We start from the raw sequence: 25,835 nt of genomic DNA, 5'->3' as shown, positions 1-25,835 counted from the left end.
TTCTGTGGGATTTGACATGTGTGTGTGAGAGAGATACCTGGTTTTCTTTAGAAATACATGTAGTCAGCTATTTATACAATATTCGTGCTTGCAGCATGAAAAGTATCTAATAAGACTGTGTTAAAAGATGTCTTCTCTTTTTCCACTGCATGGGCTCCCAGGCAATCTAGCTCAAGCAGAAGCAGTTGGAAGAGAGGCCCTGGAATTGATACCTAATGATCATTCACTTATGTTTTCATTGGCAAATGTACTGGGGAAATCGCAAAAATATAAGGTAGGTAACTAGAGCTTTCTGAGTGCTGGGTTTTGGGTTTGTTTGGTGGGTTTTTTTCCTTTTTAAGCTCTACGTAAATGTTTCATAGAAAGTGGTTGAGGAGGTCATCGTGGACTATGACTTGGATAATCAGGTTTCAATGCCCATTTCTGTCCCAGTATTGCTGTGTGATTCTGGCCTAAGTTCATCCCACCTTATTTTAGATGCCTGCATTATGAATGTTGCTGCCCTAAACGATGTCAGTGGTCAGTGGAGAGGAATAGGCTCTTAAGCACACTAGAGGGCAGTTAGGGTCTTGTATTGCTTCCCTGCCGGTAGAGAGAGCCTGCTCTGATTTAGACGCTTTGGTTCAGGAACTAAAATTAGATGTGAGATGCTAGTCCTTGTGCTTTCGGTATGTAAAGGCAGCAAGATTTACCATTACCCAATATGAATTGTAGCCTCTTTGCTTCTGACACTGTCTAGAATAGATATATATAGATTTTGCTAACCCCAGACTGAGGATGAGGTACTTGGGTAATCTCAGAATACTTTGAGTAAAAGTCCATGCGTCGAGCAATGTATTGAACTTCCTCTTGGATGCAGTGGACCAGCCTGCGAGTGGTACCTCAGCATTACCTACTTATATTTACAAGTAGTAGTGGTAAATCTAATGGAACTGATGAGAATGAGCTCTTTTCAAAAAGGAATTGTATGAGCTGTTAGAGAATAAATCATACACAGTTAATATATTTAGTTGTTTTAATTGACTCTATAGTCACTGATTTATGTATGTGATGGGGACAAATTAATGATCAAGGAAGTTTTTCATATTCCTCAGAAAAACATTTACTGAACTCTGGCTTTCGGGGGTTTTATGGCTTTCTGAGTAGTGATGTTAGCAGCACCGAAGGAACATCCTCAGTATACACCAAGTAAGAAGATTTCATGAGGTGAAACTTCTCAGAATAGACACATTTTTCCACAGGTTACTATGTCCACTTAAATTGCTACAGTCATATTCAGCTGCGCAGTCATGACCTTGTCCACATGTGAAGCCAGGGCCTGTGACAACCCAGCACTTGCTTTTATTTGTGTTAATGATGCTATTAGATGCTCCATTACTGTTTCTGTAGACTGGATGTAGACCTTTTTCTCTATATGCTCTATTTCTTTTCTCTCTCTGCCTAAGACTGTTATAAAATATATGTTTTAGATTAGTTTAATAAAGTTCCAGAAGGATACAAATTTATATCCAGAACATATAAGGGATGAGATTATAGAGGAGGTAATTGCTAGCATTATTTTGGTGAGTCATGACTGTGAAAGAGTAGAGAATTGTATAGTTATTCATCAAGAGCAGAATGCAGCATGACAGAATAAAGAGCATTTATAAGGAAATAAGTAGGAAAAATAAGTTGAAAACAAGCTATGAAACTTCTCCAGGTGTAGGAGAAACAAGTCTGTCTTGGTGGATTTAAAAAATAAAAAGGAGGTAGTGATTTTGATTGCTAGCTCTGAAAGGTCATTTTGCTGCAGGGGAATGTGTTGGAGACAAAGTAGAAATGATAGTAGAGGAAAGTGAAGCTTTCAAGTCAGCATCCTGAAAAAAGCAGAAGGAGCAGTGGAGCCCGCAGAAGAAAGCAGGGAGCCAGTGAGTGTTTTAATAGTTCAGTATGGAGTAGTAGGTTTGCACAGAGCAAAAGGACTGAACTAGTCACTTGAAACTGATGGGTTATAACAGGGAGAGCAAATTAAGGGAACTGGAAAGTGGACTTACTTAGAAAAGGTTATGATCTCAGCAACTGTATTTTGCATCACCTGGAAAGAGGAGATACAGAGTTTTTTAAATGGGAGAATGCTAAAAGACTTATAAAAAGCACGGGAAAGTCAGATTTCTTGTCTGCCCCCATGCCATGTAAAAACATAGAAATGGATGGCGCTCTAAGGATTTTTATTGAGTGTTTGGGATGGGGAGAAGGAGGGGGAGGGTAAAGACTGTCAAGGTGATGGAGGTAATATTCAGAGGGCTGCCTGGCTGTATCTGATGTGTTGTATAACCTCAGGCATTTCATTTATTAGGTTACGTGTTATGTGTCTGTATAAAAGTTGTTACTGTATTGGCTCAGTTGCCATAAAGTAAGATTTGTCCTGGGTTTTTTGTTATCTCTTGAAAGCATGTAGTAATCAGAGTCGAAAAGGTTTTACTATGTTAAGAGAGATTTCCTTCCAATAAGCACACAGTATTCTTCAGTTTCAAATGCACTTTGATTTTCAGCAGAAGATGGTTTTGCTAAGTGACTGAAAAAAACCCTAACCCTTTATTTCTGTTTGTATCTACTCATGAATTATTTATTGTTCCAGAAACAAAAGCACATAAAGGATGGGTTGTTTTGGTGGGGTTGTTTTGTTTTTTAATTAACATCTGTTATACCAAGTTAGAGTTTTCCTTTAAATTCTTGTTCTTGTCACAATGGATGAAGAACCAAGCTATCCTTAGTTCTTTGAAAATGTATGCTGTATTTTTGTTATGTATACATCCATGCTTTTTCTGTAAAAAGTACAATAAATTGAAACCATTCAGCATTTTTTATATTTGAAATAAAGCCAGACTACAGTTTTGTGCTGTTGGCCTTGGCAGCAGATGGAATGCAGTGTGCTTACCCAAAGCCTTCGCTATATGTAGTGTGCAAGTTTCTTGGCAAGACTTAAAGATTTGGCAAGATACAGCAATTTGAAATATCACTGCTGTACTGGAATGTATATTTACTCCATATATCTGTAGTAATATGAATATGATGCACCTCAAATAGCCTTTAATCAGCCAGTATGTTTCTACTAGCTGCTGAGCAAAGTAGTGGCAATAAAAGTGTTTTCAGCATGTAGTTGAAGATCCATGGTAATGGCAGCCAACTGTGAGAATCTATTTCATTAAATTTTCTGGGAATGCATTGCACATATTGTCCCATCATGCTTCAGTTAAAGGGTGAGTCTATACATTTAGGTATTTTTTTCCTTTATGTAGGTGGCAACTTTTAGGCATAAGACTGAATTAATTGGACAACACATCATTCACTTTGCTGTTAACCTGCCCAGTGAAGAAAGCAGATATTTACTTACTAGATCAAAATACTAAAATTTGCAGGGGGAAAAACACAACTTTGTAGGACTTCTGATAACTACATGCTTTCAAGTGCCAATCCACTGTTATTTTTAGGCTTGGATGGTGGCATGAAATGAGGAGGTTATCTTGCAACACCACTAGGCTTGCCAAATGTTTGAGTCTCAGTGTGTTTCTTAGGTGACTGAGTTATAATCATATTATAATTTTGACTGGAAAGGACATCTAGAGGTCATCTAGTCCAACCTTTGACCCAAACAGGGCAATCACCAGCTGAATCTTGAACATCTGTATGGATGGAGATTCTAAATCCTCTCTGGACAGTCTTCCAGTGCTTGACCCACCCTTATGGTAAAAAAAAAAAAAAAAAAGTTTCCTTTTATCTAATTGGAATTTCTCATATGCCAGCTTGCATCCATTGTGACTCATCCCATCTCACAGACTTGTGAGAAGGGTCTGTCTCCATCTTCTCTGTATCATCTGATCAAGTAGTTGTAGATAGCAATAAGGTCTACCCTTCATCATCTTTTGAAGACTGAAGAGATCCAGTTCTTTCAGCCGCTTTGTGTGCATCTTGTGCTCTAGCCCCTAACCATCTTGGTGGCTGTCAGCTGGACTCACTAAAGTATGTTCATGTCTGTCTTGTAATGGAGGGCCCCAACAAAAACACATACTCCAGACGTGGTCTCACAAGTGCTAACAGAGGAGAAAGATTACTTCCCTGGACCTGCTGGCTGTACTGCTACTTAATACAGCCCAAGATGTGGTTGGTTATCCTTGCTGTGAGGGTGTGCTGGTGGGTTTTATTCAGTTTGCTGTCTTACCAGGCCCACCAGATCCATTTCTATAGAGCTGTTCCCTAGACAGTTGCCTCCCAGCCTTTACTTTTGTGTGGGGTTATCCTATCCCAGATACAGGACTTTGCATTTACTCCTGTAGAATTTCGTGAGATTCCTGCAGTCCAGTCCTGTTCAACATCTTCATTACTGATCTGGGTGATGGGGAAGAGTGTACCCTCAGCCAGTTTGCAGATGACACAGAACTGAGAGGAGTGGCTGATATACCAGCGGGTCATGATGCCATCCAGAGGGACCTAAACAGGTTGAGGAAATGGGTTGGTAGGAAACTCATGCAGTTCAACAAGGGGAAGTGCAAAGCCTTGCAGCTGGAGGGGAACAACCCCAGGACAGTATATGCTGGGAGCCACCCAGCTGGAGAGGAGCTTGGCAGAAAAGTACTTGAGTATCATGGTGAATACCAGAATCATTGAACATGAACCAGCAATGTGTCCTTGCAGCAAAGAAGGCTAACGGTATCCTGGGTTGTGTTAGGAGTGTTACCAGCAGGTTGAAGGAGGTGATCCTCTCTGCTGGTGAGTCCTCACCTGGAGTCCTGTGTCCAGTTCCCAGAGAGCCATGGACATACTGGGAAGAACCCAGCAAAGGGCCACAAAGATGATGAAGGGACTAGAGCATATTTCCTATGGGGAAAGGTTGAGCCTGGAGCAGAGAAGTCTCAGGGAGAAGATCGTATATAAACACCTGAAGGGGGATGCAAAGAGGATGGAGCCAGGCACTTTTCAGTGGTGCTGAGTGACAGGACAAGAAGCAATGGACCAAAACCAAAACAAGGGATGTTCCCTCTGTTCATCATGAAACAGGTTTTTATTGTGACTGTGACCAAACACACTGGCACAGGTTGCCCAGAGATAATGCGGAGTCTCCATCCTTGGAGATGCTTCCTGGACATGGCCCTGGGCAGCTGTACCTGCTTGAGCGGGGAGGCTGGGCCAGATGACCTCCAGACGTCCATTCCATCCTCAACCATTCTGTGATTCCTGCTAGTCCGTTTCTCTGTCCAGTCCAGGTCCCTCTGAATAGCAACTCTCCCCTCTAGTATATTGACCACTCCCTTCTCTTAGGTGCTATCAGTAAAGTTTTTGAAAGTGCAGTTGGTCCCACCATCCAAAACATTAATGAAGACACTGAATATTATGGGTTTCAGAGAGACCACTGTATCCAGGAACTTAGTAGTCTGGGTATGAGAATACTGGACCTGCTGCCTATGCCAGTGAAAAGCAATGCTAAAATTTGCACTATGGACTCATATACTCCCTGAATTTCCAGACATCTTGTTCCCTTCTTCACTCCTATCCAAGTATCAGCAAAAGTATTTGTTGAGAACCCTAGGGTTTGTAATTTCCTTGACCTGAGAAGATGAAGCTAATGCTTTGAAAGGAGCATGTAGTTTGGGTTCGAATTTGGACATACCAGGAAGCTCTTAAGTAACTCAAAGTTGAGTGACTCAATCTTGACATCAGAAATTTCTTGTCTGCCTGAGGGACCTTTACAGAGACTTACTTCATGCTTCACATAAGAAGATGGTGGAACCAAAAATCTAGCTGACAGGTTTTCTTTTTCAGTAGAGCCCGTGTTGTGTTTTGTGGATGTAAGTAATAAAAGCTTAGTACAAAGGAAAGGCCTTTTCCCCAGGTTATTGTTCTCACGTACCTCAGACAGCAAGTATGTGCATTCAGACGGAAACCTTGCCACATGGAGGTAGTTTTATCTTCAGGTCATTTGCATTGAAACTGAATAGGCAACTTTCCCTAAAACATAGCACAGCATAGAAATCTATATAAAATTCACTCTCTAAAATACCTAAACTTGCATTCAAGTGAGGAAATATGCTTCCTTTGGATTGGAGGGGTGTATCTTCTTAAACTTCTGCAGGAAATATGCTCTGAAACAAAGGTATCTATATTAGTAGCTAGTTTGGGAAAATCAAAATGTTTGCATTAAGAGGATAAATTTAGCTGTGAATTGTTCTCTGAATATTTGGTGAGAGAGCTCAGGTTTTCTAAGTCCTCAGATATCAACAGTCCTAAGAATAAACACCACAAGTTTGAGTATGGAAAAGAAAATTTTTTAAGTAACAGGCACGCAGCTACTCTTCATTGACAACCATGTCAAAAGATCTGTTTGGAAGGGGTGTACTGGAATGCCCCTATTTTAAATGATTAAAGTTGTTTTAAAGGGAAGGGTGCCTAAAAGCAGTTTGCTCAGACACTGAATTATATTATCTTTACCTTGGTTGAATAAGTCAGGAAAACTTCAGTAGCTAATGTTTGAAAATATTGTAACTAAGAATATAAAACAAACCCAAAACCAAACCAAACTGCTTTGCAAACTTCACTAGCGCTTAATAGCGCTCTGCTAAAATATCAGCTTGTGAAAGCATGGCACGCACTTGTACCATTATTACTGTTTTCTGGAGGCTGTAGCCACCTGAGCTACGGGATCACGCAGGCCCAGAATATATGCATAGTGGTATCATATAGATATGGCATAGTTCAGGAGGGGGTTTAATTACAATCTTGGGTAAATTTTGCATTATTTTATATACTGCAAGAGTAGACTGTCCTGTTGACTTGTTCTTCTAAATTATTCAGGAATCTGAAGCTTTGTTCCTCAAGGCAATTAAAGCCAATCCAAATGCTGCCAGTTATCATGGTAATTTGGGTAAGAGCCTTCCTAACTCTTATCAGCTGTGTTGTTTGTTTGCTTCATATTCATTGTGTTTAAAAAGAAAAAGCAATCTTGAGCTTTCTTCCTGCTGGGCAGATTTCTATTTTACTTCCTAGAAAAACTGCCAGCCAGAAGAACAGGGCACTAAACCAGAAAAGCTGTCACACGATATGACAGATCAAGAGGGCTGCACAATCCAGCCCAGAGGTAGCCGCACTTCAGTGTCTGCAAATTGGTTCATTTATGCTATGCTTGTAACCCACAATGAGCTCACCAGATAAGAGCTGCCATTTATGGCTGCAATGTAATTCATTCCTTCATCATTCCCATGCCAGTTCTGCTCCCAGGCTTTGCTCCTGCATTTGGCAACAGAACAAGCAGCTACTGTGTCACTAGCCAGCCAGAGACCCTCACTGGAAACAAATGCTTTAATGTTGTTTTCCAAGTGATTGGCAAGATTGCACTTTATTCAATGATGTTGCTAATGTATTTCCTCACTGATGTTCCAGCTGTGCTTTATCATCGCTGGGGGAATCTTGACTTGGCAAAGAAGCACTATGAAGTCTCTCTGAAGCTTGATCCTATGGCACCTGGGACCAAGGAAAACTACAACCTGTTAAGAAGAAAACTGGAGCAATTGCAAAAGAAAAGCGGTGCCTGATGTTTCTTTTCAGGTTGTCCGTGCATGCTGTTTATGATTAATGTTACATGGGTACTTTTGACCATGTGAAGGATTCAGTCATTATTTCTCAAAAACAATAACACCACCAGCACCATACACTTGAATGCCCAATTATGCCCTCCTCCAGATCCTAACATTTCAGCGGAGGGATCATGTTATTTTATTCTTGAACTGCTTTTAAAGCCCCTTAGAACATTTTTATAGGTATATGAAAGCAATGCAGATGGAATTTCATAGATTTCACTTGTAATTTGATATCTTAATTTGACTTTTTAGTAGCAGGATGAATATCAGAAGGCAGTTTTATTTCTGAAAGTGATTCTTTAAAAAGTGTAATTTCCTGTTTAAATCCTGATCTTTTCAAGTATGAAGAATATCTGTCCATTTCAGTTTTATTACTGCCTTCTATTGCCGGTCCTGCAGAGCCAGTGGAAGGGTGGATTCTCTCCAGCTTTTGAGTTATGCCCTTGTTCTTGCTTCTGGCTCTACCCTGTGAAGTATCAGATTTGTACAGGAGTGAATGAGGACAAAGATTTGACCGTAAATATTTGTCAGCCCGTGTACTGCTGAGGTATGCTTGAGCAAAGAAAATACTCTCAGGTTAAGATGACAAGCAACAAAGGGAAAAGAAGTGTGACGCAGCAGTGGAGTCAGCTAGAGTTTCTGTTCTTGCAGGCAGCCTCATTTAGCGCAAACAGCTTGGGCACCAGTTCAGAATTGCTTTAGCTCCTGCAGGTCGGTGGTCTGAGTACAGTGTAGCAGCTACAGCAGCTAATTCCTGTGTTCTCAGGCATTTCAGTGCTTTCTGGTTTAAGGACATGATACCTTTCAGCCTCTATATTGCTGGTGAATAAGGAGAGAATTTCTGTGAAAAAGTTAACTGGGCAGAGGACCTGACCTTGGCTGTTGATGTATTAACTGGAAGGAACTCAGCTTCACCTTTGTCTCCCCTGGCTCATGTGTTTGCTGAAGCGGCAGTTAAATAAGCATAGCTGTTAATGCATAAACTGATTAGGTTGATATGGGATGATCAGAGTGGGTATACGTTGATACAATGTTACTTTTGAAAATGTGTTATGCTTTAATACATGTTTAAACTCTGGTTGTCCAGAGCTGTTTGTCTTGTGCTAGTATTTACATTCTTTCTTCAGGAGCTAGTCATATGTCTATTTATTTGTGGTGGGTTTTGTTTGGGTTTTTTTTAAGGTTGGAAGATTGCTGTTGGATGTTTACCTTTCTTTTCATATGCCTTTATTCTTTCCAGCCATGTCCTTCAGGAAGAAATTGATCAGTGCAGTATTTGTAGCTTTCCTAATTTGTCCAATGATTATTGTATAGGAGATTGTGTAATGTTCTGCATATACAACTCATATCAGTGTGGAACCATTTAAAGTGTTGGGGGAATGCCTGCCATAGGACAGGATGTTGCATGACCTTGCCATCTGACCATCATGTAACCATTCTACATATATCCTATGTTTTGAACCTACAATAGGATACTTTTACATTATAAATTTGCGTGGAAATGACAGTTGTTTCAAGAACCAAGTGTATCTACAGAGCACGCTGCAATACTGCAAAGCTACCAAAGCATCCTCTGACAAAGCTAGTTTAGGTACTACAAGTAGTGCGGCTACTTTAATGTAATATTCTTGTCAAACTAACTGTAAATATAGCTATTAAGAGTGTGGTAGTGTGGTGCTGTCCACAGGTTTGTCTTTGAATGAATTAATATGCCTACATTACATTGTATGTTGCCGTACTGATTTTAGTTGATGTACCAGAGACAGGTATTTGTGCTGTTGCAGTGCTCCTCTCCTGCAAGTATAGCCTGTTTTTCACCAGGACTCATTAATTCATATAGAGTACTAGGTTGATGCAGTTGTTTCCATTTCTTCTGTTTTTTCAGAACTTAGTTTCTGAATATATTTGCGGGATATAAACATGCTCTTTGATAAGTATCTGTACTGATCCAGCAGAACGCTGCACCAGTATGGCTAGTCATCTTCTAATAACCAGCATAGTTTAGTCTGTAGCAACTTTGCTACCTGAAACTTCCTGAAATAGATACACCCTTCAGTACAAAGAGCAGATTTTTGCAGCTTTCCATACATAGCCTAGTATTCATCAGATATAGAGAACACTTAGCTACTTCAGTTGTGAGGTGTTAAGAGTTGGAATCTGGCTGGATGAGCTAATTTATAGCAGAATATAAATGTGTCTAATATAATCAGGTCTTTTCTGTATATTTGGAATATGACATACTGAGTTTAAATTATTATTTTCATCATAAAGTTCACATGTATAGTTTTCCCTGTTGCTTGCCATATTAGCTTTACAAAAACCCAGTAGATCAATATTACATATGGGGTATGAATTCTCTCTAGGTCATTGTAAACCAAAGTTGTTGTAGGAATTTCTGTGTGGAAGTCAGTTTGTCTTTCTACTCAAGAGTCTTAGATGGAAGAGATATGCCAACAAATTGGATGTTTTGTTGGTATTTAAAAATGGTGTTTACTCTTCAAAACAGACAACATGATTTATTCTTGATTAGTTGTCTGGCTACCTGTATGTATTTTTCTGAGGGTTTGTTTTGTATCATTTTCAGTGCTATAGAAATTCAATGTGATTACTTATGTGATGGTTATAACAAGGATACACTTAGGTCTGAGTGTAATGTTGAGGCAGAATTAGGTTCAAAAGAAGCAAAAAACAAAACTGATATTTAATAAAAAAATCCTTGAGGCTTTCAAGAATGCTAAATATTTTTTTTTACTTTATTTTCAGAAACATTTTGAGAGTGCAAATAGTACAGTGTGTTTTATTAAAATTGTTATAATGTTAACATGCTGTTTGCTTTTTCATACCTCATAACTGACTCCTGGAATAGTACAGAACACACAACCTGGAAGAGACAAAGGTGAAAAAAAAGTGGGTTTGTATGTAGCTGTTGTTACATTGTCTGTTTTTCCACCATTTTTTCCCCACTTTACCTTTCCACCATTATTCCACCATAATTACAGAAGATTAAAGTTTCCTTCTTACCAGCTGGCCTGCTTGATTCTCTAGTGAAACTGAGGAAACCTGGATACCTTTTTTTTTTTTTTTTTCTTCAAAGATTGCTTGTTCAAATACAGTTCTGAGGAGAGAAATACAGAATGATGCAGTGCACAGAATGGAGTCTGAAAAATATTCACAATGACTTCTATGGATGGCAATCTTTCTTCACCAAAAAACTTCCAGCGGAGTTCCCTAATTGCGTGTTTCTCTTGTGTTTAGACCAATACCATGTACATTAAGTTTTCTGTTATTTAATTTCATACTTGGGATTTAAACTTTGAAGATATGGGTTGTGCGTTTGTTTATGGACACTCAGAAATAAAAATCTTTAGTACTTTTGAATAGTTTGTTAAAAATATTGGGCCTATTCACTGCGAACTTGTTTCCTTCATATTTGAGATACCTGCATCTGAGCTATGCATCCTAGTTTCTTTGTATAGTCACTAGGGAAGAAAACAGGTAATCTGAAACATGACTCATGTACTAAAGAAAGCATCTTTAGGATGTAAGGTATCATATACTTGAAGCAGGTACTCCTTTTAATTAACTTCAAAGGATAACTAAGATGATCAGCTCATATATATGAAGAAAATCTCACTACTGCTTTCAGCTTAAGTAATCTGGTCCCATACACCTCCAGCATTCTCGTACATTATTTGCTCCGAGAACATTAAAAGACTAGCATTGAAGCAAATTGGCAGGAACTTGCCTTGAGAGTCACAGAGTTATAGTAGCTGGATGAGGGAATGGGATGAGACAAATTAAGAGAGCTTTGGTTTCTGCAGACAGTTAAATTTATGTGACTGATAAAGTATCCAAATGTCAAATCTACCTATGGAAACAGAAAATTCAGGTCCAGTTCGATTCATTGTTAGCTTGTCTAGGATGGCAATAAATAGTAACAGCTTTTTATTGAATTGACTTCTCGTGTCCTCCACTTTATTTTAAAAGCAATCCAAAGCAACTGTAAATTTGCAAAGGTGAGATTTTTTTTTCTTAAAGTCGCTATTTAAAGCTGTAGCTGTTATAACGTTAAATGTGATAGCGTATCCCATTTTATACAGTGAGATTTTTTAGTTTAAATATCTTAATATTTATTTGCTGGTTCCTGCTTGTTCCACATTCCATGTGAGCATAGGTACATTTACAAACCTATCATTACATGTAGATTCCCACATGATTCTTGACTTGGCCCTTTCACTGAACAATGCTTACTTCCACAGCTCTTGATACGACTCTACCAAATGTGTTTATGAGGGTATGATTAACTCAAAAAGACTAAAATTTGCTAGAAATAAAAGGGAGATCACGTGGTTGAATTTCTGCAACATAAATGCCAAAACTTGTGTCATGCACCACCATAAGCAGCAGGTACCACTGGGCACTTTAGGCAGTGTCCTGGGCTCCATCATAATGTGAAGTGGTTGTACATAGGTGTAATAGAAACACAGAAACTTGGACCCTGTGCTATAAGGAAAAAGGACCGTATATTGCAGCTCCAAAGAAGAGCCATGTGCATTGTGGCATGGGTGTTCGGTGTATGTCAGGTACATGTCAAGTGGTTCAGGGCTTTTAAAATTAAGTATTTTTGTTAGAAAATCCCTGCAGATATTGAAATTGGTAGTTTGCGATTGCTGTTGAACTTTTTTAATGTAGTGTTAATCATTTAGATTGCCATGGGTACGTTCCAATTAATTTCAGCTGAGCAAGAAGTAAATACATTTGTAATGGAGCGATGTAATAAATCTGCATTTTGCTATTGTTTTGCATAGATTTTAATTGTGATAATGCTTATTTTTGTAGTATGTTTTTATTTTGGGGGTCTGCTGGAAGCTAGGAAGAAAATCCAATGGGTGTGGTAGCCTGGTACTGTGATATACAGGAGGACATTCTTACCCTTAGAGTAACAGTTCAAAATCTTGATTCTGCACGAGTGTATTGATGTGGAATCCGTATGTCTAAAAAAAACCCAAAGTGATGGAATACCTGATTAATTCAACCTCTAAAACAAAATACGGAAGAAAGAAGAAAAGCAGGAGATGCTGCCTCAAACTGAGCAATCTTAACCCTGCTTTACAGGAGAATTATTGAACGCTAATTGTGTAGGAAAGGGAATAGTCTGTAACATGAGCACAGCCCGGCTTTCAGCGGACCGACTCGTGACGGAGGGGCTGGCGTCGAGGCACGGAGCAGAGCACAAGGGTGTCTTGACTCCGGTTCCTCCTACCGGTGTATCCATTTCCTTACAGCGATCCCGCTGCGCGGAGTCCCAGCGCTTTGCTAAAAGCAGCACCTCAGCTGGGAAGTGGGAACCTGCCTGAGAAGGGGGAAAGAGGCGGCCGCTTGGCACGCTGCCGGCTGTAAACCCTCGGCACCCGCCTCGGCCTACAGCCGAAACCCCTCCGCAGAGCGGCCGGTGGCGTTTATACACGATGGTTTGTAACAGCACTCGAACCGCCAGGTTGTGCGGCCCGAGGCTGCGCTGCTTGCTGGGCGCCCGGCACGGCCCCGACCGCAGGCCCCGACCGCAGGCCCCGCGCTGCGGCTGTGCCTTTTGCTGCCGCTGCCGGTGTTCTGGGGGCGGCCCTTCCCGGGCAGCGCGGCCGCCGCACCGCCTGCAGCCGCTGCTGCCGCGGGCCGCCCAGCTCCGCGCCCAGTCGCCGCCCCGCCGCACGGCGCTGCCGCCCTCTCGCACCCGGGACAGCTCGGGCCAACAACCCCGGCTCACCCCCGCCGGCCCCGGCCCACGGGGGAGGGAGGGAGGGCGGGCAGGCCCCGCCCCGCCCCGCGCCGGCCCCGCGCCGGCCCCGCCCCGCCGCCTACTCCCCAGAGAGGCGCCCCAGGACGGGCAGAAGGAGGCGGCTGCCGGCGGGAGCGGGGGCGCGGAGGCACCGAGACACCCGGCAGCGCTGGCGAGTGAGTGTCGCGACCGGCCGCGGGGCACGCGGGCTAGGGCGGGGCGGGGCAGAGCGGAGCGGAGCGGGCCGGCCCCGCCCCTCCCCTCGCCGCCACGTGACGCGGTGGCCCCGCGCGGTTCGAGCGGCCGGTCCGCCTCCGTGCGCGTGTCCCGGCCCGTTCCCCCCCCCCCGCTTCCGGTAGCGCCGCCGCGGAGCCTCCTGGTGGCCGGGGAGCCGCGGGCGGCGGCGCGTCCCCGCGGCGGCCGCTGGGCCCAGGCGCTGCCCGGCCGCTGCCAGCGGCGGCGAATGAGCCCTGCCGGCTCTGCGGCGGGAGGAGGGGGCCTGCCGGCAGCGGCGGAGGGCGCCGCGCAGCGCTGGCCCTGTGAGAGCTGCGAGCGGCTCGGCGCCCTCCGCCGCCGGCTGGGGGCTGCCCCGCTGGGCCCTGCGCGGTCCTGCCCGCCGCGGGGGCCCGGGTTCCGGCGGCGTGTCCGGGGCTGCTCGGTTGCGGCCAGGCGCCGGCCTCGGTAACAGGACGTGTCCCGGGGCCGCCGTCCCTACCTCCGCGCCCGGGGCCGTACTGGCGGGCCGAGGCGGGGGACCCTGGCGCGGTGCTCAGGTGTGCTTGGCGTGTTGGGACACGAGTGTTCGCCGCTCTTTTTATCGTCAGGGCTTTACCTTGCAAGGGTTGGTGTGGGCTGGAGAAACAAGTGACCAGAGGACAGAAAGCAAACGCTCCGGGTATCACGGACGGAGAGAAGCGTGGGCAGTTAATGCTTCCAAGATAATGCCTCGGAGCATTTTTCTTTGCCTGCGTTGCTTGGACTGCATAGGGGTTTTTTTATCTTTTTTTTTTTTTTTATCCTCCTAAGGGTTTAGTTCCACTGTATTTTCATTTCTTGCTTTTTCAGGGTCCCCTTCCATTTTAGACTTATGTAAACCTTTTGCTTTTGACATAAGGTTCGTTTATCTGTTAACTCCAGACAATTAATTTCCTCATTTTTTGCTTCAGGGCTTTTTAATTTGCTACCTCTGTAATTTTTGCCATGCTTTAAAAATACCGAGGTGGGAACTTATGTAGAGCTTAATGTACAGAGGCACAAATATAAATATCACCACGACCACCTTGTTTCATGTAGAATAGCGGAGAATGGACTTGTTTTATATACTCTCTAGTTTAAGCAAGCAGTCAACCTGGAAAAGCAATTTCTTGGTAATTAAAATTGTTCATTGCGTGACATAGGCCATTAAGAGAAGCTTTAAATTTCGCATGTCAGAATGAAAAATGGGCATATTTCCATCTTGCTTCTCACTTCCCCCTGAGAAAAGCCTTATATACACATTCTCTGTTTTAAAAGTGTATATATCCTCAGGTAGCACTCATCTGCTGCCCTTGTTTCATCGTAGCTGTCAAAGTCATGTGGAAACTAACACGTCTTGTTACCAAAGTGTATTACAGCATTCTGCTGCCATCGGGAAATAAAAGCTAAACAGAAGAGATGTCTCTGTTACTGTCTCAAAACCTGAATTGTCAAGGCTGTTACACGTCTAAAAAAGTGGCCTTCCCATACATTGCTAATGTTTAAAATCCGCACCATATTGCTGACAAATACTACCTGCTTAATACATGTGTCGTACTTCTTTTTGCTTGGGTTCTTGCAGCCTGTTTGCTCCTACTTTCCAAATTACTGTGCTGTACTGCATCAGCTTTGCAAGTTTCTTTGAGCTTGTTTATGAGTTTGTTTTGAGACCATTGGAATATTGAGCAAAGCTTTGCTCAGTCGCTGAAGAGAGTGTCATGTTGCTGATAATCTGTCATGTCATCTGCTCCTTAAATTTTTTCTTCCGGCAACTTCTTTATATGTGTGATCAGAGGGGTTTTGCTGATCATTTTCTCATATCAATTCGGGGTCGAAACATTGCTTTGAATGCTTTATTTACTGCACTGTCTGCTTTTTATCCTTTAGAAAGGATCATCATGTCAGTTCATGCTTTCCTTTAGGTAATTTTGATGTGGAAAGCTAGGTGCCTCCAAAGAATACAGAGCAGAAACCAGGCACAGGCCATCCTACTGTCTCTCCCACCCACTGTTACAGTGAGCACAGCCTCTTCGCTTGAAAAAGTGTTGTCTAGTGTTGGCTTTAGCCCTGTTCTGAGGGGTAGGCAGGGCTAGGTGACCTTCAAAGGTCCCTTCCAACCAACGCTTCTCCAACTGTCTGTATGTTTTCGTAACTCCCAACGGTAACCCAACTACCTACTTCAAAAGAAATTTCCTTTAGAAAATTACTTTCATCTGACTGCTGGTGGAACCACGATTTTTGCCTGTTCTGTTCGTATGGTTGCATTTGTTTTTCTTGGGGAGCTTTGGGGAACTGAAGTTACATGACTGCCTGATATACGTTTTGAATTTGTGAATGTAGGTACAGCAGGCACAAAGGTGCAGTCATGAAGGTATTGTGAAGTGAAATAAGCAAATAATAAATTCCAGGGGTATGCTGTGGCATTTGCCTTCTGCTAGGAGCTCTGGTACACTCATACTCTGATGGATTAGCCAAATTATTTTTCTGTGTACTCATAAGCAGCATTAATAGTTACATTCATAGCAAAAAATACTCTATTCCTGTTAAGTCTTGCAGTATGCTTCTCATGCTTTAAAAGCATAGGCTCTTTGAACTTGAACCTGGCCAAATAATTTTCATAGCTCTGTTGATTAAAGTAGAACTGAATGTGAAACTTGCATGACATTTTAAGGGTCATGAACTGTTTAAGCAGAGAACACATGCCATGATAAGATGCATTTTTATATGAACTGATGTTATCTTTTTTTTCCCCGTCTTTAAAGATATTTTTTTGCTGCTTTCTGACAGAGGCTGAGTACTACATAGATAATTTAATACGAGACAGGGGAAAAGTGTGGATGTAGTCATGTCATTGAGTTTGCAAATTAATACCTTTTTCACTGTCTCTCTAAAGTGTATGCTTAACACCTCTTTTCTTCAAAATGGAACTGTTCAAGCAGTAGTAAATCACTGTTCTTAAATCAAAATCTGTAGCTGTTTAGAATTTTCTGCTCTTTTTCACTCCAAAAGTTTAATTACATTTTACAGACCATGTCAGATACAGTTCTTTTCCTCACTTCCAAAAACCAATTAATGCTAAAGAAGGACAGACTATACCAGGATAATATAACACTCTATTGATTTACCATTACAGTGTTTTTCAAGAATGCCCTTTACATTAAGATTTTCGGCCGTTGTGATTTCTTCAGGTGTGTCAGCTATTTGCTCTTAACATCTTGAGAAAACATAATGAATATCACTTTAACTCCTGATTTCTCTGTATTACAAGAGACCTTTTTTTTTCTTTGGAATTTCCCACATAACCACCTCTCTGCAGTGTTTTTGACTAAATGCTCATGTTCTTCACTAACAGCCAGAGTTAACATCATATTGCTGACATTCTGACAGAAGTTCTTGGCCATAGAATTGTTTTTTCTCATCCCTTCTCTGAAGCGTTGCCTTTTGCCAGTGCTGTGTGTTGCCGCTGTAACTGTGAGGGAGATCATGCCACCTGTGCTAGGCTTCAGTTGTGTGAGAGTGGCTGTATTAGCACATATTTAAATTGCAGTATTGTCCTATCAAATAATACCAGAGTATTTACAAGTCTGTTTTTCTTCTATCCCTCCACTCATTTTGTCTAGTCTGATACGGTCCCACAACTTTTATCACAGTAGAACTCAAGCTGGAAGGGACCTCGGGAGTCTCTAGTCCAACCTCCTTATTGAACAGAGGGTCACCTGTGTGGGCAGAGCAGGCTGCTGAGGGCTTTATCTGGTGTGTCTTGAAAACCTTCAGGGGCAACACCTACACAACCCCTCTGGGCAGCTTGCTTTAATATTTGCATCATGAACACCCTTTTCCTTGACTCAGGTCGAGGCCTCTCCTATTTTGGTTTATACCTCTCATTTCTCCAGCTCCCACGTGCACCGCTATGAAGAGCCTAGCTGCATTTTCTGGATAACTTCCTCATAGGTATGGGAAGGCTGCTATTAGGTCACCCCAAAGCCACCTCCTCTCAAGTCGAACCGGCCCAGTTTACTGAGCTGCTTTTGACAGAGCAGGTGCTCCTGCCCTGCGACCATCTGAACTCACTGCAGTTTATCAGGATCTTCCTTGTACTGTGGGGCCCAAAGCTGGATGCAGGATTGTAGGTGTGGTCCAATGAGCGTCAAATAAAAGGCAACCCTCGCTTCCCTCCATCTGCTGGTTGTGCTCCCGTTAGCACAGCGCAGGGTGCTCACCACCTTTGCTGCTTGCTTTTTTCAGCAAGGTGCATTCGTGAGCCTTAAGGAAAGGGTTAGTAGGGTAAGTCGTTGAGATGTCGGAGGAAACATGGATTGCACCAGTATAATCTTCACTGCCGTACTGCACTTTTTGCTGAGTCTTGGCTCTCCAACAGCAGCGAGGGTTGTAGCTTTCTGTTAGTGAGGAAGGAGACACAGATGTTAATTTCTCATCACAGGTCTAAAACTCTGTTACTTCTGTTTTCCACAAGTCTCAGGAATACTTGTTGGCTTTCTGTTGCTTTCTGGTAACAGTATCATGGACAGGTTGAAAAGCGTTTTGGAATGGTAACCTAAGAGACTTCTCCAAAATATTTTTTGTGGCTGATATGGACTTAATCTTCCATAGTTTTTCTCTTGTATCTCTCCATATCCTGGGTATCAACCTGTACCTCTGCTGCTGCCTTCTGCATCACGGGGACTAAAAGTTGCCTACATATCTAATGAAATATGTCATTTAATATGTTTTTGTCTTCTGGTAGGCAGACCAGTTTGTGTACAGGACTTTGAATAATTAAGGTTTTAGTGTTTCTACTGACACAGTACTGATCGGAGTTGAGGGCTTCTACCTCACCACGGCCCCCCTTTTTCATCTACTACTTCAGGTGACAGACTTGCATTTGAAATGTGAGTTTCACGTATAGCTGGTGGCGAGAGATTCAGCTCGCATTTCTTTACATCAACTGCTGAAGCCTGAACGACCATCCTAGATTCCAAACTTTAGGAAATTAAAGTTAAATGAGGTGAAAGCTACCCTCTGGCTCCTAAGAAGCTATTAATAGCATTCTTTCTGGATTCTTTTACATTAAACACAAGTCTGTGTTGTTTAATTGCGTATTAAACAGGCTACAGTATGGATACTGAATTTTAGCACTAAAACCAGTACATGATTTTAATTATGTCTATGTATTCTATCCACTGCTAGTTCTGTAAATAACAGTTTTCTTGTTGCTTGGATCTCAGAATGTGTGAATTTCTCTAGAAATCAAAGGTAACATGTTAGATTATTTCCCATTGGGGAATATCCCACAGTCCACATATACAGTAATACAGAAAGCTAGAAGGAAAATAGAAATAAACCAATTTTCTTCAAAACATTGCTGAGAAAAATGATATTGGAAGTGAGACTGTAAGGAGTGAGTGAGAAGTAAGGGTCTCATCTTGGTTTTGTGTTGGAAGAATGGTGATTGTGGTGGTTTTGGATGACGTTTAGACCTAGTGATGAACAAGGGATTCCTGTTAGTTATGAGAGTAAGACCATGACAGAATTACATTAGCTAATAACTTCATTAGAAGAAATTATTAGTTGTTTTGGTGTAGCAGGAGGTGGTAGGTTGATAGGCCAAAGTACATAAAGGACTCCACTTGGAGCTGTAATCCACTTAACTAGTGGAGGTGTTTTTTTATTTTTTAACTGTTCTAATTCTTTTTTTTAGCTTTGTCTTTTTAAAGTTATTTTAAGTAATTGCATGACCCACAATTCACTGTGGATGCTGGAATAAAACATTTCAGATGCTGATAGCACTTAGTGTGTGCTTCACAATTGAAGGGAAGCGTTCAAGGCTGTTTAATCATTGTTGTAACATCTGTAGTTGCAATTCCTAAACTAGAAGTTACAAAATAACTGGTATCGCAGGAAAGCAAACTTGCAGGCTCAAAAAAGAGGTTTGCAATTCCAGAAGTGCAATTGGAAGAAGTTGCCCAGTAAAGTAACTGGTTCTGTGTCGATATCTTTACAGGTGTCCAGTGAAGGGATATTGGCCCCTTATTTGTGATCTCCCTGACTTTAGCTTGGAAGATCCAGTGTAGTTGCTCTTCCCCATGCAGTCCATCTCCGAGCTGCTAGGATCCAGCCTTCTATTTGTCCTCCCGAGTAACTCCTGCCCCTCTTTTGTGATGACGTTTTTCTGGCTTCTGTTTTTTATTTATTTTCCTGTGCTCAAGGGCTTACAGGGCTGTACCCTGGCAATATGTGGAATGAATGCCAAACTGTGCTCTCTTGTACGGATTTACCCAACCCGGCTCACCTGGACTGAGAAGAAGTTGTTCTGCAGCGGGACAACAGGTTCTTGTCAGTGTTTCAGTCTGGGGAAAAATGGGTATCCTTCATAGGTTTTGTGAAAAGCTTGTGGAAAAGGAAGAGAAATATTAGTAGGCTAGAGAAGGAGATTAGTAACATAAGCATCCATAGTAACAAACTGAGGAGAAAATTACTGGATTCGATTTTTTTATTATTGAAATTGAATCTAATCTCACAATAGGACGTGATCAGATATGACCTTCTATCAGAATATGTGGGTGGAAAAATTGGGAGCAACTGAAGAAGAGCTTTAAGCAATAGCAGTTGGAAACAGGTGATCAGATAAAGGATGAAGAACAAAAATATTACTTGCCATGATTGTCGGCTGGGGTGTGATGGTCTTGGATTTATAGGGAGGAGGAGAAGGAGGATACAGGCATTAGGTTCCCTTATGCTCCTGACTGCATGCCTGCACAGGTGCTCAAGGAAGATTGTGATTTGAAGAACAACTTAAGCCTAAACTTATTGTGGGCAAAGGAATAACTCTAAGGAGGATGCAACAAGCCTACAGAGGTTAGAAAAGTGAAGGGAAAAGATTACTAGAGATTACTAGGTGGAAAATTAATCTTGGAGTTAACGTCAACGTTTAAGTATGTTCAAGAGTGTATATCAATTCCTATTGATTTTCTTTGGGGCTATATTTTAGTGAAACCATCAAAACTTAGATTTTTCTGTAGAATAAGTGAGAATCTGAGCTCAGTGTTGCGTAGTATTTTCACTGAAAGGGGACGGAGTACAGCACATGTATGGAGTGTGGCAACGTATACTTTGAAGCAGTGCTTTAAAACTACATCACTTAGCGCAGCGCTGAGTGCTGCTTTGTCTTGTGTTGCCTGTGAGATGTGGAGGTACTGTTTGGTAAGTATTACGTTGGGATGTGGGCACAGGAGAATAAATTAAATTTAGATGGGATTGTGCAGGACTGAGCCTGCGCTATATTAGGAAAACATATAAATAACTGAGAAACTATATGAATGAGAGAAATGTTTCGATGCAATTTATGGAGTGGGGGCCCAGGCTTAATTTTGCCTTGGCTGAAAATTGCATAGGGAATAAATCCCAGCAGGACACTTACCATACACATACACGTTTCACACATCAAACCACTAACCTGCTGCAAGGCTGCAGTGCTTGCTGTGATGTAGTTCAAATATACTGACTATGAAAACTTTGAGGATATGAATCCAGCCAAATCTTAGCAAAGCTTTCTGAAGCTCGTTTCAAACATGAAAAGCAATACAAAGTTATACACTTAGGAACTTTATCTGGTTGGGAAGAGTGTGTTTGGGGAAGGTGATACAAAGGGGTCAGAAGGAAGAATCTTTGCCTTCTGCCAGCTCTGCAGTAGAAACCTGCTCTCTTAACTGTTTTCTCTAACAGGAGTCAAATTTAAGAGAGAATGAGCATAAAAGAAAATCAACATTTAAGAAATTGACATTATATTTTAGGTTAATGATTTCTTTCCTTTGATTAAACTGCCCTAAGGCAGTGGGCCTTATTTCCTGATGGTGGTTCCAGACATAATAAATTTCTCAGTAATGTGGTTATTCATGTAGTTATGTGAATCTTCAGGAAACCTGCTTAACAGAAACAAAACATCCTAGAGAAGCAAACAGGTGAGCAGAGAGAGAAAAGTTGTGTTTTTTCATCTTTCTATATGAGGCTTCTTAATGAGATATACTGGCAGGCTATTTTTTCCTCTCCCTTCTATTCTTGTTTATATTTACCTTTGTGTACCTTGTCAAAATATCAAGGAATTTAGGTCAAATTATATCTGGATCCATCTGCTCATCTAATCTGTTCTTTTAGTGCTAGTAGTTACTATAGCTTTTAATTAAGTATACCTAATGACAGTTTACTACATTAATGGGTGGCATCAAGTATCTTTGATTTTGTACACAATGAATTTACTAACCCAGGGAAGGTTGTTTTTTTCCCTAATTTCTGTATATCAAAACAATTATTCAATCTCTTTAATTTGTCAAATTGTAGTCATATTCTTATCTGTAAGTCCCATTAAATTGTTGCTTTAGGTGGAAACTCAACTAAGATCTATAATTCAGCAGCCTTTAGCAGAGGTTTATTGTTATCACAATCATGTTATGAATATAGGAAATGTGTATTCATTGACATGATCAATTGCAGTTTTGAATCTTGTTAATTATAGTTATTCTTTTGATAGAAGAACATTGTGCTGTAAATTTTATGACAGGCAAAAAATGGTCCACAATTGACCTTTCAGTTTTAGGTTCATCAAATATGTTTTAATTTTTATTGGGTTTTGTGGTTGACCATCAATGTTGATGTAACCTGATTGTAAGTGTGGTCTGCAGAGTGGTGCAGCAGACATGTGACCTGATAGGTATGATACTAGAAGGAAGGAGGAGGTGATACTGCCTTTAGGCTAATTTGTCTTTCATGACCTTGCCAAATCAGGTAATTTGGTTTCACATCAGACAAGTAAAAAATGAACCTGTTGGACTAATTTTTGAGATTATATATGGGATAGATTATTTCTTTGACATTCCCCCCCACCCCTCTCCATTTCTCTGTGCTGGCCCATGAGGCCCGGTCAGCCCACCTACATTATCAGCTGGATTTTTACTTTAGGTAGTAGTGATGCTTTGGGAGTGTGTTTAGGGAAAAGTGTTAGGAAATATTTTCAGTGACAGTGGAGCAGACAGCCTTAAGATTAATTAATTATCCAATTAGTTATCAATTAATTAAAATACTGTTAGCCTTAATTATTGTCTCTTAGCAGGAATAAATTCCCTAAGTAATCTTATACTTTTATGATCTGTAAAAACTCCACAGTGTTAACCACATGCACAAATTTAGTGTTTACTTAGACCGCTCTTCTCGGATCCCAGCTCTGATTATTTCTGTGTTGTGGGCAGAGTTGCTGCAGATGTAACCTTTGTCTGAGGTACCATGACATAATCACTTAACTATCTTTCCAAGAAACATGTATTAGCTTACATTGTTCTTTTTGATAAACCTATGGCATTGCTCTGGATTATACCTGTATGCGTGTATGTGTAACGATTGACCTGTGAAGCTCTGGTGAGATCACATGCGCTGAAAACAGTCTGTGAGCAAATGCGTGTGCAAGATTGTTTCCTGTATGTCTAGAAAAATAGCAATATAACTTGCCTAAAGTTGCAACATTGACAGCTTGAAGGAAAACTGTGTGAGAGTATAGATTTTCAGTTATTCTGTATCAAAGTGATTTATCTTACCAGTTTGCTATCAATAGAACAAATAAAGCATATGTCTATAAATAAAATGTAATTTATATTCTAAAAATCTGTAATAAATAGCAATGATTTCAGAACTACTTGGGATTAAAATGTCTTATATCTGTGATCTGAAGACAGTGTTTGAGAAGAAAAATAGACAAAGCCAAGAGGCTTGTTTTATGGATTCAGATTTATAGCTGCCTTTACATACAGTACACAAACCAGGATGGCTATCTTAGAAACCCTGAAGGGCACAAGTGTGTGTAGCTTTCTACCTAAGAAGCAGAAGCTTCAGCAAGGGAATGGTAGCAGTGAGCTGTGCAGCTATTCTTGAGGCGGTGGCGGTACAGTCCTAGGTTGTTCCCGCACTTGCTTTCTTTCAGTGCTTTTATCGGCCGAAGATGTACAGCTGGCCTGGCACTGCTCTGCCTTTTAGACAGACATGCCTTGTGTGTGTCAGATACAGCCAAAGCCAGTGTCAGGGCTAACAGCTGTCTTGGACTGTGCCATCTCCTAGAAAGCAGAAAGATTCATGCCTTCTGTCCCAGGGGCTCTTACCCACTTCTCTTAGGAGCATTTGGTCTTGTTTGGCCTTTTGAAGCTGGATCACCATGCAGAAAGCAATGCAAGACTCATTGTGTCAGAGCGTGTTCAGTGTAGTGCCTCAGGATTATATCCCTGAGTGTATCTGGGGGCAGCTGTCTGGAGTGGGAGTGGGTTGGAATCCAACGTTTCATTCTGTCTTTTCAGGGTTATTGATCTTTGGGGAAATAGACCTCAAAAATCAATAACTGCATAACGTACCATCTATAAACATGCAGGGAGTGGGATCTAGAAATCTTCTTGAGTTAGTGGGAGTCTAATGACTGGACCACAGAATCAGTTCATCACAGTCTCCATGAGTCTAGCGCTCCTTTCCATGCATAGCGTATGAACCAATAAAGAGCCTTTTATTTTTACTTTTTAAAGAAGAGCTGCGATTGTTTCATGCAGTTCCTTGGCAAAAGGCGAGTTTGGCAGTAGTACTGATACTTCTGATAGAGGTTTGACTGACTTGCAGTTGAGGATAGTCAGTAATAAAGGACTCCCAGCCTTCCTGGATGGTCTAGGTTCTTCCTAGGCACTGTGCTTACCTTTCCTAGTGTCTGTCTTTGGAATTTAAGCTTGTTGGGCCTTCTGTCCTGGTAGATGTAGAAATGAGCTTACAGTCTCTATTTTTCTGTTACAATATGATTTCATGTACTTAAAGGCACGGCCCTGTTTTCTCTAAAATAAGTGAATACAGTACAGTCTCTCTGTTCTTCCCTCCCCTCCCTCCCTCTATAGGCTGTGGTTTCCTGACCGGTGATTGTCCCCTCTCTGCTCAGCTGACCAGATTTCTCTAGAAGTGTGGTGCTCAAAGCTGGATATACTACTCAGTTTGTGACCAGAACAGAGCAGGAGATGATGTTCACATGTCGTACCATGCAGTAGTTTGTACATAAACATTTGGATATTTTTTTCCAACAGTACCTCGTTGTTGACTCATGTTGAGTTCATGATTGCTGTGACTGCCAAATCTCATTCTGCAGAACTGCTGCTATGTTAATCTTTCCCCAGATTTTGTTTATATAGTTGATTATTCCTGGCTAATCTTAGAACTCTGCACTGGCTGTACTTGAACAGCTGCTGCAGAGCAGAGGTTGTGCAGGGGCTTGCAACTGTCTCGTTAGCCTTGTCCACAGCCTTTTGCATTGTGATACTACCTGCATCTTTTGCATCTTTTGAGTATTTTCATTACCAGCATTTCCCTGCTACTGGAATGAATATAACAAATTTTGTACATATATCCAGTTTGAGATGAGCCTCTGGTAAATATTAAATAGTCTTTCTAAACAGTCTTTTACCTACATACCAACAGTTCTTGTTAAATCATGGTTTTCTAGCTTGCTTGTGGGAATACGAGCAACAATGTCAAAAGTTCTACCAAGATCAAGGTAACTAGTATAGATCAAGATAAATGATTGCTTTTCAGCACCTGCACATCTTGTCAGAAACGACTTCTGTGTGTATTCTAAATACTAGGTTTTATTACTATAAGGTCTGCATCCCTTCTTTCTTCCACAGCAACTGACATTGGAAAAGGTGCTCAACCTCTTCCACAGAGCGCAGGTCGGGCAGGAGATGTCAGGCTGCTCTGCTGAGCAGCTCTAGACAAACCTTTTTGACCTCTGTTTTACTTTACTAGTTGTACTTCTGCTCCTGTTCATGTGCAGTTTAAGCACATTCTGATTCAGTGACCACTGAATGCTTCTATCTTTTGGGAGAAAATGGGAGAAAGACCATTTAATAACTGTTGTGTGGGGTTTTTTTTATTTTTACCTTTTAAAAAGGGATGAGGAGCTAGGGAGTCCTAAAATAATTGACACTTTGTTTTACAGAAAACTTCTGGCATTTGTTTTAATTTTTTTGTTGTTTGTTTTTGTTGTTGTTGTTCTGAAATGCTGAAGAAGGTGGAGAGAATAAGTGGTGGTGTTATACTACATAAATCATGCATGTAAAACCTGTCTAACTGTTAGCCCACCAGTCTTAGGCAGTTTCTTTTAAAAATTATTTGTTTATGTTAACATCTGTTTAAATCAAGCAATTAGGAGAAGA

The 25,835-nt window shown here is 41.4% G+C and overlaps 3 protein-coding genes across 7 annotated transcripts in view; 2 read left to right on the top strand and 1 right to left on the bottom strand.

The window, feature by feature from the left end:
* TMTC4 (transmembrane O-mannosyltransferase targeting cadherins 4) overlaps nucleotides 1-10,985 on the top strand; it is a 59,108-nt gene extending 48,123 nt beyond the window's left edge. For 4 of the 5 annotated variants that reach the window (XM_055702701.1, XM_055702704.1, XM_055702703.1 and 1 more), the window contains 3 exons: nucleotides 162-274; nucleotides 6,826-6,895; nucleotides 7,411-10,985. In XM_055702701.1, coding sequence (XP_055558676.1) covers nucleotides 162-274; nucleotides 6,826-6,895; nucleotides 7,411-7,562 — 335 coding nt within the window. In that variant the 3' untranslated portion in view covers nucleotides 7,563-10,985. Of the gene's footprint in view, nucleotides 1-161; nucleotides 275-6,825; nucleotides 6,896-7,410 lie in introns of those variants that run through there. The other variant, XR_008730996.1, reaches the window with a different exon arrangement.
* A 396-nt stretch (nucleotides 10,986-11,381) lies between these two features.
* On the bottom strand, nucleotides 11,382-18,584 carry LOC129735348 (uncharacterized). Its single transcript, XM_055701816.1, has 2 exons — nucleotides 18,454-18,584; nucleotides 11,382-13,366 (listed from the first exon to the last, which is right to left on the bottom strand). Exons 1-2 carry the CDS (start codon nucleotides 18,582-18,584, stop codon nucleotides 12,706-12,708), a joined length of 792 nt encoding a protein of 263 aa, XP_055557791.1. The 3' UTR covers nucleotides 11,382-12,705.
* GGACT (gamma-glutamylamine cyclotransferase) overlaps nucleotides 13,458-25,835 on the top strand; it is a 31,968-nt gene continuing 19,590 nt past the window's right edge. The window contains exon 1 of the mRNA XM_055702706.1: nucleotides 13,458-13,559. The gene's annotated coding sequence lies outside the window, so the exon portion shown is untranslated. The remainder of the gene's footprint in view (nucleotides 13,560-25,835) is intronic.

This window comes from Falco cherrug, chromosome 2 (assembly GCF_023634085.1).
Source record: "Falco cherrug isolate bFalChe1 chromosome 2, bFalChe1.pri, whole genome shotgun sequence".
In the NCBI taxonomy this organism is placed as follows: Eukaryota; Metazoa; Chordata; class Aves; order Falconiformes; family Falconidae; genus Falco; species Falco cherrug.
This window is presented reverse-complemented; position numbering and strand designations above follow the sequence as displayed.

Coding starts and splice junctions, on each gene's coding strand:
- LOC129735348 (XM_055701816.1), bottom strand. CDS start 18,584: ATGGTCGTTCAGGCTTCAGCAGTTGATGTAAAGAAATGCGAGCTGAAT. Junction 13,367..18,453: donor GATGAAAAAGGGGGGCCGTG/GTGAGGTAGAAG, acceptor GGCGGGGGTGAG/CCGGGGTTGTTGGCCCGAGC.